Source organism: Hipposideros armiger, unplaced genomic scaffold (genome assembly GCF_001890085.2).
Source record: "Hipposideros armiger isolate ML-2016 unplaced genomic scaffold, ASM189008v1 scaffold_199, whole genome shotgun sequence".
Classification (NCBI taxonomy): domain Eukaryota; kingdom Metazoa; phylum Chordata; class Mammalia; order Chiroptera; family Hipposideridae; genus Hipposideros; species Hipposideros armiger.
In genome coordinates this window covers 2295941-2316054 of record NW_017731549.1, presented here as the reverse complement: position 1 = coordinate 2316054, position 20114 = coordinate 2295941, and the positions used below count along the sequence as shown (strand labels likewise).

Sequence of the window (20114 nt, the reverse complement as noted above, 5' to 3'; positions counted from 1 at the left end):
TATCACTTTAGTTTTTGTTTACATTAGTCTTTCTGACAATTAAACTCATCCTTATTTTGTTTTATTTTTACCCAAGGTGCTGTTATGCTGTTATGTACTTAGGAGGTAAATATAAGGTAAATATACATTTATCAAATATTTGTTAAAGCTAGCACAGAAGCCAGTATAAGTACAGTAGCAGGAGTAAATAAAAGCCAAAATAACAACTACCCCTTTCTTCCCCCCCCCAAATTGACTTTAAAATATAGCACAGCCCAATTGTAAAGGTATGTGGGTTAGGAGTAACCTCATTATAACTAGAGCCAAATGGATAAAGTCCACATATTTTAGTTGTCTGTTATTTGTGAAGTTCCCAGGGAGTCGCCTAAATGTCTACAAGGATTAGTCCCATTCTGTAATGTTTTTCATCAGTTTAAATAAGGAAATGGGGTTGGTGTTAGACTGATATGGAAAGTAAAGGAACTGCAATATCTTTGAGTAACAAAATACTTAAAATATACTACAGTCGGCTGTTGAAAGCCCCTCTCTTTTCTTTGGAGCTATTTCAATCTTCCAGGAAGAGGAACTCAGCTATTGCCCATCACATTTTAAGCAGAAGTTGATCAAAGGGTAACCTTTAACCTTCACTATGGCAACAAACAATTCAGGTCCACTGTTATTCCTGCCAGCTGGCTACTTTGCCATTATGTAAGTGCATTTTGACAGATGCAGCTTTTGCATCTTAGAAACATGAAAAATTAATAAAATGCCATACACACACACACAGTGAACTATCATAAGCCTTGCCATTTACCAATTTACTAAAATTAGCCAGTTAATAATATGCTTCATATTATTTAAAAGACCTAGACTAAGATACCTGGGAAACTGGACATCTAGAAGGTAAAAGACCCAAGTCATTGTGTAATTATAGACACCAAATTAGGGCATTAGGCTATATCAGTATTTCTTAAAATATCATAGGAAGAAATTAATGATCATTAAAGAAAAAAAGTGGGGTAATTAGTAATGAAAAAAGTTTTAGAAGCACTGAATTAAAGTTAAGCAGGTTTTAGTTTGAACTGCAGGACTTCTCAGTACCTTTTCTGAATAAAACTGAACAAAGAGATACTGCCCTATAGTCATCCTTGCCTCTTGCATTTGGAATGGATGTAAGGTTTAAGAAGATGTTATGAAACAACATCCTGTGTAAGGAGGTATTGGATTGTCGGAAAAGTCATGACGTATTTTGTCTATGTTTTTCAAAGGTCATTTATTTATGTAAAGAACAAAGATCAATCAATGATATATTGCCCATTTTGTCTGATAACCTTTTGCCATCTTTCAGTGAGCTTCATAATTCCTCGTTCATAGAAAGACCTGTCTTTATGAAAAACTGAACAAGGTGCTGATTTACAGCCTCATCTGAATTGAACGTTATAACAAGCAAGGAGTTTTGAAGACAGCAAAACAAGTGGAAGACTGACAGCGCAAGGTCAGGTGAGTCTGGTGGGTGTGGCAACACATTCCATCCAAGCTCCAATAGTTTTTGATGGGTGATTAAACTTGTGTGTGGTCTCACATTGTCGCAATGGAACACAACTCCTTTACAATTAACAAGCCCTGGAGTTTCTGGATGATGGATTCATTCAAACTGTTCAACTGCTGACAGTACACATTCAAATTGATTGTTTGGCTCTTTGGTAGGAGCTCGAAAAACATGACACCTTTAAAATCCCACTACACTGAGAGCATAAACCTTCCTCTGATGAATGTTTGCTTTCGATGACGTTTGAGGCGAATCATCACGTTGGGACCAAGAGCGTTTGCACACATTGTTGTAAACAATCCACTTCTCATCACCAGTTATTAGTCACTTCAAAAAAGGATTGTTTTCCTCACGTTTAATGAGCATATTGCAGATGTTTATATGCACCATCAAATTAACTTCTTTGAGATCATGTAGAACCCAAATATCAAGGTTGCTTACATATCCCAGATTCTTCAGGTGGTCATCAACACTTGAATAATGGATGTTCAATGTTTCTGCAATCTCTCATGTCTTGTAACGTGGGTTTGACTTGATCAATGCCTTTATTTTGTCGTCATCAACCTCGGTGGGCCTCCCTGACTGAGGAACGTTGCTGAGATCAAATTCACCAGCACAGAATTTCATGAACCATCATTGGCACTGATGTTCTTGTAGAGCATTGTCACCATAAACTTTATGCAACTTTTCACAAGCTTGATGCACGTTCTTCCCTTTATGGAGTAAAATAGTAAAATATGGCAAAAATGCAGTTTGGTCTTCCATCTTCAACTTGTTGTAAAATCTCCAAAACTCAACCAAATTGCTCAATTTTTTTTTAGAATGAAGCTAGAACTGTCAGCTGTCAAATGACATAGAAATAACTAGATGCAAATGACTCTAGTACTTCCAAAAATGAACTAGTGCCATCTGTTGCAAACATGCATCATGATTTTTCCTACAACCCAATATTTGAAATTAACTGAAGGAGTCACACAACTATAATAATTAAGGATGTGCATTTTAAAATGATATACACTCTGAATCACTTCCTAAATATAGGATTTTAAAAGAGCTTCAGACTTCTCTTTAATAAAAGAGAAACTCCTATCTCTGCTAATAGGATTTTTCACTATAATCTTTTTGCTGTTTAATATATACAAGTAACTAAAGTGTTTTTTGTTTTTTGTATTCCTTAAGTTACACAGTTCTTTGAAAAACATTTTATATAATTCTCAAAAGCTGACTTTAACAAACTTGGACAATTTATTTCAGGTGCAACACATCATTATTTGATCTAATGTAAAAATGAGTGTCATTATTATTTTTATATTCTCTTTTCCTTGACTGAACACAGCTAATAAGGTAAATGTTTTTAAATATCTTTTTTTATGTTTAAATATTTATGTTACGTGCTTATTTTTTCATAAGCCTGGCATTTTTTATCTATCTGTTATTTTTAAGACAGTAGTTCATAAACTTGAGAGTACATAAGAATCCCCTGGAGGGCTGGTTAAAGCTCCAATTGCTGATCCCTCCCCCAGAGTTATTGATTCAGTAGGTCTTGGGTGGAGCTAGTAATGTGCATTTCTAACAAGTTCCCAAGTGATGCTGATGCTGCAGGTCCAGGCAGCACACTTGAAGAACCACTGCTTTCATAGATCACAATGTATTATATGCATATCAGGGTCTTTCCGTTGGCTGAGGCTCCTCAGCCAGACACTAACAGGAGCAAAGAGAGCTGGTCCCAGTTGTCTCCAAAATACCGTATTTCCCCATGTGTAAGACACACCTTAATTTGGGGCCCAAAATTTGAAAAAAAAAATGTATTACATGAAGTTATTGAACTTGTTTTATTCATCATAAAATTCATACAACTCCTCATCACTGTCAAAAAATCTACAACCACTGTATAAGATGCACCCAATTTTTAGACCCCAAATTTTTCGGAAAATGGTGTATCTTATACATGGGGAAATACAGTAAGTCGCCTTTGTATTGACTCCTAGGTTCTGCCACCATAATCTCATTCCCTACCCCCAAAACACAAATTCCACCTCCCCCATCCTTTAATCTTTCCACTGTCAGATAACAATGAGTAGATCATTAGATTTAAAACGTGGTCCACACTTTGGATTTCTTCCCTTCTAATTGCTGCTTCTTATTTCCTTATATACTCATTCCCTCTCTTACATTATATCTTTGCAGGATATTGGCTCTTCCCCGGCCTCGTTTGCCTTTCTACCTAATTGGATCCTCTTGCTAGCCTATATGAATATATAGCCTATAATCACTCCTTTGTTCAATCACTCCACAAGCATTTGTTCAAGGGCCAACATATAGTAAATACGACAAAAATTCTGCATTCATGGGCTTATACTGTAATGGGGAAGATATAAAATAAACATAAAAACAAATAAACATGTTCTATTCAAGGAGTGATGTGTAAATTGAAGAGAAAATATAAGGTAATGGCCAAGAAAGTGACTGGGAAGGAAATGCATCTCAGCTACTCTGGAAACACTTCTCTGAGACGGTAACATGAAGCTGAAACAGAAATATTGTGATGGAGGCAATAACACAATGAACATAGAAAAGGGCATTCCAGGTGGAGGAAGCATCAATGCAAAGGCAGAAAGAAGTCCAGGGCAGTTGCAGTTGGTGAAGGAGTCAGTGGGGAAAATGGTTGAAGAGGAGGTCAGGTAGGGGCAGTGGGGGCCAAATTTTCCTAAGCCATTGGTAACCACATGTCTCTCTCTCTCTCTCTCTCTCTCTCTCTCTCTCTCACTCTCTCACACAAACACACACACACAAATACACAAACACCTGGTATACAATCTACAAGACTAGGATGCATACAGGATGAGAACCAAAACTGTTCCTCTGGCCAAAATATCCGCAGGTTTTGAGAGAGGAGACCCTGAGGGCTACTACCAGAATGCACTGTCTAGCGCTGGAGCTGGTTGTACCAAAATGACAAGGAATTGTACACAGTTCTTATTTCAGAATGTGGACACGGTAACTTTTAACCCTTTTTTGTCTTCATAAATGCAGAATTAAAGAGCCACTCTAGGTACTGATATCTAGCACCCTCTTCCTACTCAATAAATTCAAATTTTGGAGTGAAGAGAGGGCAAAATCAGGTCAGAAGTATGTCCTACAAACATGATTTTACAAAGGCAATGTTCTCAAACAGCACTGAATCTGATAAAATTGACAAAGCAAATTCCAGCAAAATAATAATTAGTATGTGATACACACACACCCCGAAACAATTATTAATAGCAATTAGCCTAAAATAAGAGTTATATGCTCTCAACAAACCCCTCAAGAAAAGCATCAAGCTCACTGTACCTGATACTTTGAATTATATTTCAATGTTTATATCATTAGCCTCCAGGTACATCTGAGGGGATCTGAACTGAAAGGACCATAAGTTTATGTTTACAACGTTGCTTTTACAGATATTAAAATTTGTCACCACTCAACCTGAAGTTTGTTAAATATTCTCACCAGCAATGCAATTCTTTTTTCAGTATACAGAGCTAAAAATGTCTTGTAAGTGCAAGCATCTCAGTTTTTAAAATATTCCAAAATAGTCATTATATTGAAATAAAAGTCCTTTGGTTTCTACTGTAAAACTCCTAGACTGTCATTTATGAAATTGCTTTATGCCCTCCTCACCATCATATATGGTGACAGCATTACCTGTCCGCATCCACTGTCACATCATGAACCCCTCTCTGGATGACATCCCTGGAAGTCGCTGGGTCTGGAATTCGGTTCAAACTCCTAGTGTACAGGTTGAGTCCTCCATCGGTCATGTACCTGAAAATAAATGTCTGATTCATCAACAGAAAATTAAATGCCCTCATCTGTATAATTTCACTTAATAAACAAACTGTACAATTTTCAATAATTATGCAAATATCCTCTATTATAGTTTTTTTCTAAATAAACTTTCTAATCACCAGGAACAATTAGAATGTCTCTTCAAGTTTATTAGAAAGTCAATCTTTCTTACTATTACACAACAAATAACCTTCCTTTTTTCCTCTTTCGTTATTGATATTTTGAACAGGCTTATAGAGCAAGATCATTTCACTTCGTAAATACCATTTTTGATGCATTGATGATTACAGGAGTAATGGAACATTACTAAACTTAAAATTAATTTATTTGATTAATTTTCTGAGTTCTGCCTAAAGGCACTTAAATTATCTATGCCTAGGTTTTTAAAATTGTAAATGGAGATAGTAAAATATGCTTCCCTCTTACAGTTCTGGTGAGATTATTCATGAGTTAATATATGTAAAATGCATAGAACATTGTCTAGCATGCTAAGCACTATACAAGTGTTGGCTAGAATTACCAGCTATGCATCTATGTTTCCACTAGAATTCTTTCTTTTCTTTCTTTTTTTTAAAAGATTTTATTGGAGAATTGGGGGAGGGGAACAGCGTTGGAGAATCGGGGAAGGAGAACAGACAAGTTGCTGTCTTTTTGTTCTTCAGTCTAGTTGTGGAGGACGTTGCTTCACTGGCCCATATTGGTATTGTGATCATGCGCTCTTCCCGGGTGAGGCAGTCACTCGCTGGCCATTGGATGGCTGCTCACAGTGGCTCATGGCAGCTCATGGTGGCTGATGGCAGTTCACGAAAGCTCACACCCGCTGCCGGCCAGCCCCACTGCAGTCTACGCTGTTTGTTGCGGGCAACTCATGGCAGCTCAGCTCCAGGTCAAGCTGTTGTTCACCATCTTAGATGTAGAGGGTGCAGCATCACTGGCCAGCATGTGGGATCTGAACCCGGGCCCTGATGCTCGGAGCTGGCGTCCCAAGCCAACTCCTAACCAACGCTCCACTTGGCCGGCTCTAGAATTTCTACATTTACTAAAAATAACTCATATCTTGAATGTGAAATTAGCAAAAGCATTAGGATTAGGGATCTGTGGTTTACTGTGTAAATCCTTTTAACCCAACTCAGGTAGCCCTTACCTTTCCAATGCTATGCATAGTTCAGTCATCACACAATTTACCAAAGGAGAACTCAGGGAGGATACAGGGAGAAGCAGGATTAACATATCCGCCTCCCTTTTTAAAAAATTCATTCCACATCATTACATTACTTTGTGTTTGGACCATGTAACTTAAAGTAGAATTTTAGGTTATTTTCTTGAGCCAACCATTTATCACTGTGACACCTGCAGATAACTTTGATTTCCACCTAATTAAAATATGTAACTTTCCCCCCAGTTTTCCAGGTTGTGCCTTTTTTGCTTCATAATTGGAGACTTTTTCAAAGAGATGCATTTTAAGTAAGAGGTTTCCTCTGACTAATTCCTAGTTACTGGCAGGTTCACATCCTCAAGTCTTTAAAATAATTTTTAAAAGAGAAGAAAGAGATAAGATTTTGCATGCTTCAAGAAGTTTTGAATTCTCAACATGCTGATTAATTTTCTGAGTTCTACCTCAAGTACCTCAAAAAAATGAAACCCCATCCCCACTTAGTTCATGACATGCCTTGTGGTTACATGAGAAAAAAATTCCTAAATTAAACATCTTCAGTCATTATTATATCTTTTGAGCCTTTTGCCCCTTTAACCAGTGACACATACTTTTAAAAACTGGGAACAGAAAGTTCATTTTGTGACTCAGTTTTTTCAGGGATTGTAGCACAGACATTTTTATGCCCTTTCTTCTTATTTAAGAAAAACATCATCACATTAAAATTCCCCTGGGATGTCTCTAGCCCTCTCATCATCACACCTTTTAATTATAGTCTGAGACAGCAGAGTCCGTCCTGCCGATGCCAACAATGGCACACTGTGTAAACTGGTGAGCAATGACGTACAGCACATCCCTGGTATCCTCACACAATATCCATTGATCACACTGAGCAGAGACCAGCCATATCACCTGCTGACCATGTCTAGTCACTTTCCACCCAGGGAGCAGAACTCCATGTCATTCCCTACATTTCAGTGTCCTATACCCTACCATGGCCGACAGAAAATGCATAAGGCCAAGCAGGTATACATCACCAGACAATGTTTTCATATAGGATTGGTGTTATTTTTACTTACTTTATTTAGATACTAAATGTGAATGACTGTTGGTCAACATAAAACACGTGAACATTGAATGTGTATTTAAATGGACTCATGTGTTGACCTCTCCAAGACTTCATTTGAAAGATGGATAAGGAATAAAAATGGAGAACAGAAATCTGAACTGGGTTTCCACTGAGGCATGAAATAAGTAGGGAGAACAATGTGTTTAACAATATATTTTTTCCTCATTAGTGCATTCAGCAGAGGCTAGCCAGCTCTCATCAAAGCAATTTCCACTTCCGCTTAGGCACATAGCTGACCCGTATTTCGTGGCGTCTCTTACAGTTAGATATGGCCATGCAGCTGTTCTGGAATAGGGAATGTGGGTAGAAGTCGTATGTACCACTTCCAGGCCTGATACATATGTAATATTCTTACACCATGGCTCTGCCTCTCTTTGCCATCTACTGGTTGAATACGAACGCCCAGTGTGATCCTGGAAACCCATTTGGATAAAAGCAGAATTACTGGCCCTCCACCGAGTCTCTGAAAAACTATATGGTGTGTATTCCGCAGCCGAAGGTCAGAAATGCCAGTGAGGGTTTTTTGTGAAGGAGAAATGAACATCTTTGTGTTAAGTTACTGAGGTGTTGAGATTTCTCTGTTATAGAAGTTAGTGTTCACTAATACAGCTAGGGTCCTATATATTATATTATTATATGGAGAAATCAGTAGTTTAAAAAAATTGCCTTAAAAAACATCTTATCTAAGAACGTATAAACACACACAATTCATACATATGTGTATATGTTAGTAGTCATTTATTGAATAAATGAGCACCTATAAAAATATAACAATACTAGTGAGTTACATGTGGGCAGACACTGTGTCTATATCACTCACCACTGCAAACACAGTGTCTAGAATGTTGCTTGACACATAGAATGAACTCAGGAGATATTTTTTGAATACATACCTCTTCCTTCTTCCCTCGTGATCCCTCTTCCCTCTCTATTCTTTTCCCAGAGATCCTCATGTCCCCCATAATTTCTACTATCTCTAATATGAGATCACACTCTCCCTTATATCTCTACCCTGGACACTACTTTTGCTTTATCCCACTGTCTCAGACTTTGCATTTTTAACTCTATACTCATAATCTCCTCTCCGCTTTTTCACAAAAAAAAATAAAAAAAAAAATCAGTTCTCTCTGAACCTGTTTTCTGTAATGGTATCATTTTCTATCTCCTGTGTTTACAAAATAGGCATCTTGTTTTAATTCTCTGTTTCATACTCCCTCATAAGCAGCCTATCATTGTTTCTGTCAATTTTTCCTGTGCGGTCCCTCCCATATCAATTTTCCCTCTTTTCAGCTCTATCAATGCCACTCCAACATTTCTGGCCTCATGACCTTGGACCCAAATTCTTGCAAAAGATTCCTGAAATCTACCCCCAGACCTTCTTCTCTCATTCCACTTTGCAGATGTCCCCTAAACTGATCTTTCAAAAACCATCATCATCCTCCTGTGCGGTTCCATGACTACTAGGTAATCTTCCCTAAGACACAGCACTTTCCATTGCTTATGGTACAGAGTTTAAACCTTTTAGCTTAATGTGATTGAGGCCTGTCACGATAGTCCTTGTCTCCCAAATTGTACCTTTAAATAGTCAGATTCCAGGAATCTCAAGTAAGGGAAAAGTCATTGAATGTCATCTAACTCAATTGTCCCTCTGCTCTGAAAACTATATTTTAGTCAAGCTTGCTGAATGACATATCTTCTGCAATACTTATACTTCTCTTACAAATTTTCTCTTCATGTATTTCCCTCTATAGCTAGTTAAATCAGGGATCAGAACTGAAATGTTTCCTTCTCTCATTCACTCCTTTCTAGTTCATGCCAGGATTTAGAACTTTCTCTTTATTCTAAACTCTTAACTCAAATTTTATCGGTATGAATCTTTTGAAATCACTCACACATTTCATTGTGGCTACCCCTTGATTTCTGATTTAAACTGCTCCTAAGATATGCTCTCTGTCTCCAGGTGAGCATTTTATGTATGTAGAAACACATACAGTCAATTCTCATGATTCATAAATTCCATATTTGCTAATTTACCTACTTGCTAATATTTGTAGCATCAAAATCAATACTTGCAGCACTTTCACAGACATTCATGGACACACTCAGAGCAGAAAAAAGTGTGAGTTTCCCACGTGGACATTCCCAGCTGAGGTCAAATAAGGTGACATTCTGCCTTCTCGTTTCAGCTCTCCTACTGTAAATAAGTGTCCTTTTCACAGTTTATTTAGAGCCACTTTTTATATTTCTGTGCTTCCTGTGGGAGAGTTTGCTCCAAGGATACGGCTGAAGTGTTGTCCTGTGTTCCTAAGTGTAAGAAGGCTGTGATGTGTCTTATGGAAAAAAATATGTGTGATAGATAAGTTTCGTTCAGCCATGGATTGCTCTAATGTTGGGCGTGAGTTCAACGTTAATGAATCAACAAATATGTGTTAAATAATAAATAAGGTGTCTTTAAACTGAAATACACATAAAACAAGATTATATCTTGATCCACTGATGAAAATAAAGGCTTGCCGGAGCCTATATCTGTATTTTCCCAGGAGCAATGTTTCACTAATTAAGTGTTGGTGGTGACTTTCTTTCTTTCTTTTTCTTTCTTTCTTTTTCCCTTTCTTTTCCTTCCTTCCTTCCTTCCTTCCTTCCTTCCTTCCTTCCTTCCTTCCTTCCTTTCTTCCTTCCTTCCTTCCTTTCTTTCTTTCTCTTTTAAGATTTTATTGGGGAATTGGGGAAGGGGGACAGCCAAGTTGTTGTCCAATTCCCCAACTTTGTTCCACTCCCCAGTTTCCCAATAAAATCTTAAAAAAAAAAATTACATGACCTGAACTTTTCATCAATTCATGGCTCTTGCATCACGGCAATGCACCAGCTCACACAGCACTGTGGTGACTTTATAACTACTGCAAATAATGTGACTGACTCACATGTGTGTGTACATATGAACATACAAGTATATATAAATATATGTGTATAATTTAATATTTATTCAAGTAGTGAATATAAAAGATGAATACACATATATGCCCACATTTAAAGAGAGGGAGAAAGAAAAGAGAGGTGGGTACTGGAGGGAAAGAGGAAAGAATGGAGAAGAAAAAGGGGAGAGACAAGAGTGAGAAAGTTCGTGCCTTAGATATTCTTGTGTGGCCATCATGTCCCCTGAACTGGACATTCTCTCCTGGGTGGTGTTAAATCAATAATAATAACAATACCAACCACAAGTTAGTACGATTAACTTATTAATGATAATAAATGTACTTGTGATGATGATAAATTTATTAAAGCACTCATATTGTGACAGGCTTTGGGCTACGTATAATTTTGTGGGTTATTTCTTTCATTCCGAATAATTTCGTGGAGATTCTGCAATGAACCTCCTTACAGATGACAAAAAATAATTTGGATAAATTAAGCTCCCAAGGAGTCCACAGAGAGCAAATGGGAGAAAGGGATTTAAATTAGGCACTCTGACTCCACTGACAAGTCAATCACTTCCTACCCGAGTTGACCATAATCTGTCTCCCTGATTCTAAATTGTTAGAAATTCAGGTAAGGTGGCTACCTGGAATGAACTGGTGGATATCAGGGTATCAGAGCACAGCTATAAATATAATCAAAAGTTCTTTTGTACTTTTTAGGTCTTGTCATCCTTCAAACAAGCTTTTCATGAATGAAGTCAGGAATGGTTAGTCATGTAGAAGAATGATTTCTGATGCTGCTACTTTCAGATGCATAAGGACAAAGGGCAGGTCAAGATCCAGACGCACATGAAAAATATAGATAAGGTTAATTGGGAAGCTTTTTTTTTTGGTGTACAGAGCTTGGGGTTTGAAGTCACACATATCTGAGTTCTAATGCAAGTCTGTCCTTTCCATATACAATTGGGGCCAGTTACGATCAGTTTCCTTATCCATAAAACAAGTATAGATATACTTGCTTCATAAGGGCTGGTGGTGGGAGGTTAAATGAATCAAACTCTTTAAAGCACTTAATAAGAGTGTAGTAGGTGACAGGAAATGTTCAAAAGGGCAATAATTAATAAAAGTGATTTTAATAGAAACGTCCTATTGCCTCCATCAGGGATCATCCTCAGATTGAACTAAATATTCCAAATTGCCAAAATACTTTAAAAGTTTTATAATCACAGCACTTCTGGAATGTAATAGGAAATAGCAGGAACACAGGGGCTAAGATAAAACAGCAAATCTGATACTATCACAAAAATAAATAGATAAAAACCTTCAACTCTAAGATGATTTTCCCTCAAGTTAGAGTAGAGGTGCAGAATTTAAGAATGCTGTAAAATACTTGTTCCTCAAAGCAGTTGCAGACAGCTTTGTAAAAGAAAAAAAAAATCAAGCAGCTCAGCAAAATTCCTTTGTCTCCTTCACTATGAAATATGTTATTTAAGAAGCATGCAAAAATCACTCTGAAAAACACAGGACATGTGTTTCTCTGAAGTAACAATAGAGAAATGCATTGGCTTATCATGAAAAAAAATTTTATAGAAATTTTAGATATTTTACTTTTGATGAATGAGCAGAACAGAGGACTTGAAATACCCTCGCTATCTTGGATTCCTCACATTTTCTAATGACCTTGTGAGCTAGCGTATCTGCCTTCTTTATAATTCACGCATCTTAATAGACCACTTCTCCTCCTGACACAGTTCTGTGAGAGACCAGGGCCCAGGGCCACTTACCCACTGTTGATGTCATCAGCTCTGAGGCTTTTCCCAAGAATATCACCGTCACTCATATAGCCACCAACATCAACTTCAGAAGACATGTCCAGGTCACTGCTGGCTTTCTCACTCATGTCAATTTGTGACATGTTTCCCAGCCGAGAGACAGCAGCTCGACGGAGAGGCGTCGTGTACATGAACCTGGAGGGGTCTGTGTGGATGAAGCGACTGGTACCGCTGCGAGGGTAGCCAGCACCCAGGGAGGGAGCATCTCCAGCCTGAAGTCGAGGACACGCCTGGCCCAGCCTCCAGGTCATGGGGGTGGGTCGGCTTGTCAAGTTAGGGATGGTCCTTCCATTCACTTCTGTCGTCACAGTGCTGTCAAATGTGGTCTCCAGGGTGCTGTCAAATAAAATGGAGAAATAATGATATACTCTGGTTCACTTGGGGCCATAGACCGGGAATACATGAAGACAGGAAAGGCTGCAATGGAGAGTCATGTCTTAGAAGAATGTTATTTTCAAGAAAGTCAAATTACACATTCACAGGCAGATTCTAAAACCTCTGCAGATGTCAAATCGTGGGAAGAGGCATTCATTAGCAGTTTTTTGTTTTGTTTTGTTTCTTTGCTTTCAAAAGAAGGGCCGTTGTTACATTTTAGATAAAACAAAATACTGTTTCACATTCTCAACAAATATTTGACTTACCCCAGTGTAGCCTTCCCAGAACTATTCTGGAAGTTAACTACAATTATGTCTAAAAGTTTGTCTACCACTTCTTCCCAGATGCATTTCAACTGTAACTTCCGCAAATGTTGTTTAGGGAAAGCATGCAAAGGAACTAGTAGCGATGGTGGTAGTTTCAGCAGCTAATTCAATTTTGATGGGAAATAATACTGAAGAAAAGGTAGATAGATAAGAGAAAAAAGTCCCTGGGTATGTGCTGAAAAGTTACCACTTGATTGTCATGTAAAATTTAAGTGAGAAAATAGCAAGGAAAACTAAAATTTTTTCTCTAACATTCTAAGAAGTTAAGTGCTTGATTATAACTTTTTTCTTTACTGGCCCCAAAATATGCAGAACTGAGAAAAACCTGTGGCTTATCTGGGTCCCACGAAGGCTGGACATAGTCTCTTCTAAATTCTGCCTCAAATCGGCTATGTTTTTAACTGTTCTCATTCGTCTTGTTTCGGGGTCTTCACCTAGAAAAGTACCATAATAACGCGTTTGTTTTCATACCATTTACTATCCTGAGAATAGTTATATACATATATAAGTACCATAAATCATTTTTCTTAAACATAAAATGATAGGTAGGAAATTCCAAATGATTATCATCTGAACATTATAATTCTTCTTTCTACAAATTAAATGTGAACAGAAACAAATGTAATGTTACAAGTAATAATTTGAGGTGGTGATAATACAATAATACTTTGTAGGTCTATGATCTAATCACAGCAAAAATGAGAGAATCTTTTGGAAATACACTGCATACCACTCCACATTAATAAATTTAATTTAAAAATCTGAAATTATTGGAATCCTAATTATTTCTGGAATTACCTGTTTCTAAGTGTCCTCAGAATCGTTGAGGTAAACTTGTCTTATGTATCAAGTATACATTTGAACTCTGAGGTAAGGTAAAAAGATAGAGATCTTTTCTTACAGGAGCAATATCTTTTTGTCTTTTATTTTCTTAGACTCATAGACCAAGACTCACAACATTGCATGGTTTTATTTTTAATTATGTCTCTACTATCTATAGGGAACCAAAACATCCACATGTGACAGCAGAATTCCAGTAAAGTCCTAGGCATCTAAACTTGGAATATGTTTAATGGTCATGAAACAAACAGCTCTGCCTTATGATAAATAAATGCTGGCCTTATATAATCAGTATTTATCATATGGGGGCAGAGATGCCACTAACCCATTTTGTTTATGGCCATGCGATACTTCCCCCAGGCCAGTGGCCATGTGAAGCTGATGCACCTGGGTAATAATAAGAATATGGCAAGAGAGTACAGGAAATACTTTTTATTCTGTTTAAGTTAGACTTGAGAGTTTGTTCAGTGATGAAAAATGTTAATGAATGAATGAAAGAAAGGAAGAAAGAAAAGAGAAGAGAAGAGAAGAAAAGAAAAGAAAAAGGAAGGACTTAGAATGGATGGATTAATGGGAGGCAAGGAAAGATAAGAAAGGGAAGGAAATGGAAAGGGGATAGAAGGAAAAGAAAAAGAGAAGAAAAAGTGAAGGTAGAAAGTAGCGTGTATTAAATTCCACTATGAATGTCATATAGAAACTCAGGATACATACCTATAATCTGTTTTAAGAATATATTATAGGTAGATACTCAACCTGTTAATTTTCTTCCCTAGTATTCATTCCAGATTAAAAAAAAAATACACAACAAATGCACCCACTTAACATTTATAATATAATCGTAGAGTTGGTGGGGCCTTCAGAGACTGTCTCACCTTACCTCTCAGCCAATGAGTGACCTCATCTATGTGTCCCTTGGGAGATGGCCGGGTGCCTCTCCCTGAAACCTCCAAGGTTGGAGAGGCTTCTCCCCCTCCATTAAGAGATGTTTCCTACCAACATATAGACAGGTCTAATTGTGAAAACATTTCTAAGGATGGGTAATAATTTGCCTCCTTTAACTTCTACCAAGTGGTCTCAGGGGCTCTGAAACCAACTGAACAACTTCGCACTCACTTTACCATAGAGGTCACTCAAGTATTGGAAGACAGCAACTGCTAATAATTCCTCTATTTTCTTCTCAGGCCAAACAATACTATGTTGTTCCTTATTCCTCATCCTAGACAACCACCATTCTGCCGGTATACAAATCTCTTCCTTTTAATTTACAAATTATTTGAATGATTGAAATATGCTTAATAATAGCATTAGTATTTCAAACTTAGAGAGTACTGAAAACGTCCTTAAATATATTTTCAAGAAATAGTAAAACATGTGTGTGCCTTCAAGCACACAGCATAAATTTTTCCTACACTAATTCAACTCATGCAATCTCTAACCTTATAGATTAACATTCTTTTAAAACTCAGAACTGTTCATAATACATTATATTCTAACCATATTCTCCCTGGAAATGCTTTCCACCCTTCTCTTCATAAATATAACACAGCTAGAAAGAAGTCTACCTTTTACTTCCAAATAATCTGGTAGAACCCTGAAGAAAAAGGAGGGTTTGGTAAGGAAGATCTTTTTTTTTTAAATTAAATTTATGGGGGTAACAATTGTTAGTAAAATTACATAGGTTTCAAATGTACAGTTCTGTAATACATCATCTATATATCATTGTGTGCTCACCACCCAGAGTCAGTAAGGAAGATCTTAAAGGGCAGAAAAGAATATTATTATAATGAAAGGAAAGGTTGAGGTAAAGAAAGACTTTACTCCAAGTGGGCAAAAAAAAAAAAAATAGTGAAGAATGAAAAAAAAATTGGAGAAGCATTAAAGCCACCATTAAAATACATAAGTGTATAAGATTTCATGCAATACAGGAGCCTTGGATTCTAAGTGATGGTGAGAGATGAGAAGTCTCAAAGGAGGAGAGTGTTGAGATGATCTTTGTTTTTTGAGGGAGGAAAGAACACGAGTCATTGATTTTACACAGGTTCCTAGAATACGTCATTACCTGTCCTCTATCCCTGACCCCCTTCCCTCTGGGAGAACTTGTACGTTGCAATCAAGCCACATCTCAACTTGCCAACTGGTATAAAATTAATAAAATTGATATTTGAATTACTTCCAATATGCTTTTTGTATAAACTTTAAGAACATTGTACTTTCAGATACTCCATTTTACTGATTTTTTTTTCCACATCTTCATATCCTTTTAAATGTCCCTCTTCAAATCCAGCAGGCATCTTAGATCCTTGGGTTCTTCAAATTGAATCCATTGTTTATTTGCATAGCTTCCCTCATATTTTTACAACCATAACTTCCCTCCCTCCTTTGGTTTTTCTCATGATGATATCCACTCATGACACCGTACTACTCATAACAAACAGACAAATAAATGGACTTTTTCCTACCAGTACTTATTGGGCAAAACATAAAACTGCTGTTTCGTTTACAGCATGAAAGAAAATAACCAAAATCAAATGTATTGCAGTAAATATTCTCCATAGTCCACAAAAGGCAAGATACAATTAAGTGCATTTATAAACCCCCTAAAGATTGCACAAGTCTGAAGTAACCTGTAAATTTGTATCTAAATGATGTCTAGAGGATTTTAGGGAGGAGGAATTGCAATTGAAAAGGTCAACGATAGAAGCACAAATGAAACAAACACAGTTACAAAAGTTAGCAGAAAACTATACACCAGAAATTTACTTTGTCTCAAAAATTAGTATCCCTCTCACTTCCATAATTTCAAAGCCAACTGTTATGCCTGAAAGAAGTCTCCTAGGTGTCAGGCATGATAGTAAAGGTTTACACATATTTTCCAGAATGGTATATTTAGCAGCAACTCACTTTGAGTTTTTAACACTGATACAAATTGCTTTCTCATTGCTTGCATGGTCTCTTTTATGAGTAGAAAACAGAATAACAGGTTCAATTTGGTGCTTTTGCATTTTTACTTACTGGAAGATGGACCACTTAATCTATACGGTCCTGCTCTTATTTTTTAGGCTTTAATTGTATATACATTGTAATTAACACTGCCAGTACTATCATCTTTAATGGGAAATCAAATTTTATATGAATGAAACTGATTCACAGAGAATTATGTCCTCTACACCATCCACATTAAAAAATGTTTTTATTTAGAGTACAGCTCCCTGATTTATTTTGAGAAATAACCCTAATTTTGTGGATGATTTCAACAGTGATATGCATGGAAAATTTTCAACTCATCTGGTTACACTAGGTATTTGGGGGGAAAAATAGCAAAACATGGCTAGCAGCTTTATAGTTATCTTCTAAATATTCTCCTGTATAGTTATAGCACAGACCCTAATCTGTCTGAATTATTAGGAACCCAAGAGTAAACAGTGAAACTCAAGGGACTCTGCCTAAAAACTAACTTGGAAGAGGCCATTTTGAGTCAGAAGCAGAACCTAGTATAGCACGTGGCAGAAATCCTGAAATTCCTGTGTGCTGTGGGCTTGGATTTAACATGCATCATTATTTAGGGAATTAAATTGGAATGCTTTGCTATCCTGATATGACTATTCATGTGAGAGATATTTGAATAGGCTCTTCTTTTCACTTTCTTACATACATTTTTGAATACTAGCAGAAGTGGGAAAAAATGGCTTAAAGAGAATAATCCCATAAATACCACTAAACAGATGCTCAGTTGAAAAACCATGAAATATACACCCTTCTATTGAGAGATTACCTGTGACAGTAACGCTCCAAGTTATTTACGCACAAAAAGGTGTGTGTCACAGGGACACCCGCCCATAGCATGCTACACTTTAACAGAGCAACCAACAAATGCTGTCAGGAGAGGCACAGTTTATGTCTTTGAAAATACTCCATAAGAGGTGCTTAGAGCAAGATTAAATGCTACCACTTTAAAGGCAATAGATAAATATTATTTGATTCTACAGGTCCAGAAGATTAAAAAGAAAAAAGATTGTTAAGGATTAAGACTTGCTCTCTTGCCTTTGTACCACACACAGGTCTTTTGTGAGCAGCAGCTTGTCACAGAAATCACACAATGGTGAAGAGTAAATCTTCAGCACCTGGTCTACTCAGGTTCAGAACCACTCTTCTCCACAACTGTGGACACTGTGGATTACTCTTTTAAAGCCAAACTAATATGTTTTAAAAAACGAGCAATATTTGCCTCTGATGTCTTTCTGAGCTTTCTTCTTCTAAAGCTGTTTCACTAAGATTCCAGAAAACCTCATAAAACATCTTGTAACAGCAGGGTCTACATAGAGAATAAAAAAACCTAAATTTAGCATCAGCTGTATGAATCAGGAACAAAGAAATCACTGGTCAGGTTTCAGTCTTTCAAATTTAAGAAGCCCTGTATGAAGTCCTTTGTGGAAATACACACTGATATAAAATATGATGTGGTCAATGGTTTAACACTTGTGACTTTTTGAATAGGAACTGTATGATGCAAATATACTTCAGTAGAGCACTGAATTTAAATATAAAAATTAAAATGTATACAGTTTAGTTATTTGGGCAGGTGGCAAAGCTGACAGCTAAAATTTAATTACGAAACTGAAGAATTACTTCTGACATCTTCATATCTAGTTAATTAAAGATTATGTCACAAGTTACTACTGAGGCTTATGTCATCAAAAAGGTCTAGTTTGTGAAGTATAAAAACAGTTCATACTTATCTACATAGAAGTTTACATTGTCATAAAGTACACACTCAGAAGCATTTTTTGCCAAGCACCAAAACCCACCCCGGAAACAAAAAAAGTTTGTGAGTAAAGCTGTCAGAAGAGGCCTCTGCATTTCTGAAAATGTTACTATAATTCACAGAGCTTGTCATTGAGGTTAAAGCAAGGGCCATTTATTCAGGTACTACTGAGGCAGCAGAGCAAATGACTATAGAGACAATTTACCCCTAAGGCCCTCCATTCTTCATTACCTACCTGTGGTGAGGTTACCTTGAGGGAAACTGAAAAAAAAGTGTCCAATTAATGACTAAGTAAAAAACATGTTTGGAGTTTTAAAATATTAACTTATTTATGGATGTCTAGAATGTACTGGACACCAGGCCAATAACGCCCAGGGAAGACTGCTACTATTCACTTTCTCCAAATCAACTTCACAACTGGTTCTAACAGCGTTATCAAGAAAATAATTTTAAGAAACAAAGAATTACAAAAAAATATTTTTGAGTCACTATAGTTAAAAAAATCAGAAGAATGGAAGCTATTTGCTAATGCAAATGTGCAGCTTCTAAAAATTCCATGCTCGTTTTCAGAGCAAACCCGACTTACCCAGTAAGTCGGTGTAAAGTGCCTGTTCCAGGTCACCGAGCATTGTCAGGATCACGTCGGCATCCAGATGAGCTGTGCCTTCCCGCAGGCAGCTTTCCCCCTCCTCCTCCGCCCAGCTCCTGCTGATGCTGCTTGGCAGGGAGGACAGGTTTTCATCTTCCGACCTGCTATCTTCATCGCTCTCACCTTCCAAACCTCGCCTGGAAGACCAGTCCTCTGAGCCCTGAGCGCCTGACGGGCTGGCGGGCAGGAGGCTCCAGGCCCCTGAGCCGCTGCTGTGGTAGAGGGACTGGACCGACCTGGACAGGAACCTGGACAGCGAGCGCCTCTCTGCATCGTGGGATTCTCGCTGGCTGGCTTTTGCTGCGTTTCCAAACCAGTTGGAAATGCGCACAGTGGGTCTCCTCTCCCCTTCACTGGTGAGGGAAAGACTGGTCAGAGACTTCTGTTTCTGGAGGCAAGCTCCCTTTCTCCTTCCGCCTTTGCCCCGGAACACAGAGAGTTCCGCCGGCCGCTGCATGGCTCTTCTAGTGGTGTCTTCTTTTCAGTTGGAAGTCATATTGTCTTTTTTGCACTGAGATGGCAAGTAGCCCTTTTGGTTTCAATGAACACGTGCACTTCATTAAAAGCTCAGGCAGGCTCAAACATTCACACAAGCTTCGAGAGTGATAGTAGAATTAATTAGCTGGCCACAATTTTGCGTGCCGCCTCATGCCCTCATCAGTGCTACTTACACACATTTTGCGTGAACCTATCTGAAGCGGAAGAGAGTTCACCCAAGAGGCTGCTCCAGCTGAAAAGTAGCACAGGAATCCAACTACGCTTCCCCATCTTCCT

The 20114-nt window shown here is 37.6% G+C and overlaps 1 protein-coding gene across 1 annotated transcript in view; it reads right to left on the bottom strand.

The window, feature by feature from the left end:
* The window catches only part of NAV3 (neuron navigator 3), an 819162-nt gene that overhangs the window by 158042 nt on the left and 641006 nt on the right, over positions 1-20114 (bottom strand). The window contains exons 11-14 of the mRNA XM_019653202.1: positions 19278-19823; positions 13415-13523; positions 12341-12724; positions 5216-5335 (exon numbers count right to left, since the gene is read on the bottom strand). Coding sequence (XP_019508747.1) covers positions 5216-5335; positions 12341-12724; positions 13415-13523; positions 19278-19823 — 1159 coding nt within the window. The remainder of the gene's footprint in view (positions 1-5215; positions 5336-12340; positions 12725-13414; positions 13524-19277; positions 19824-20114) is intronic.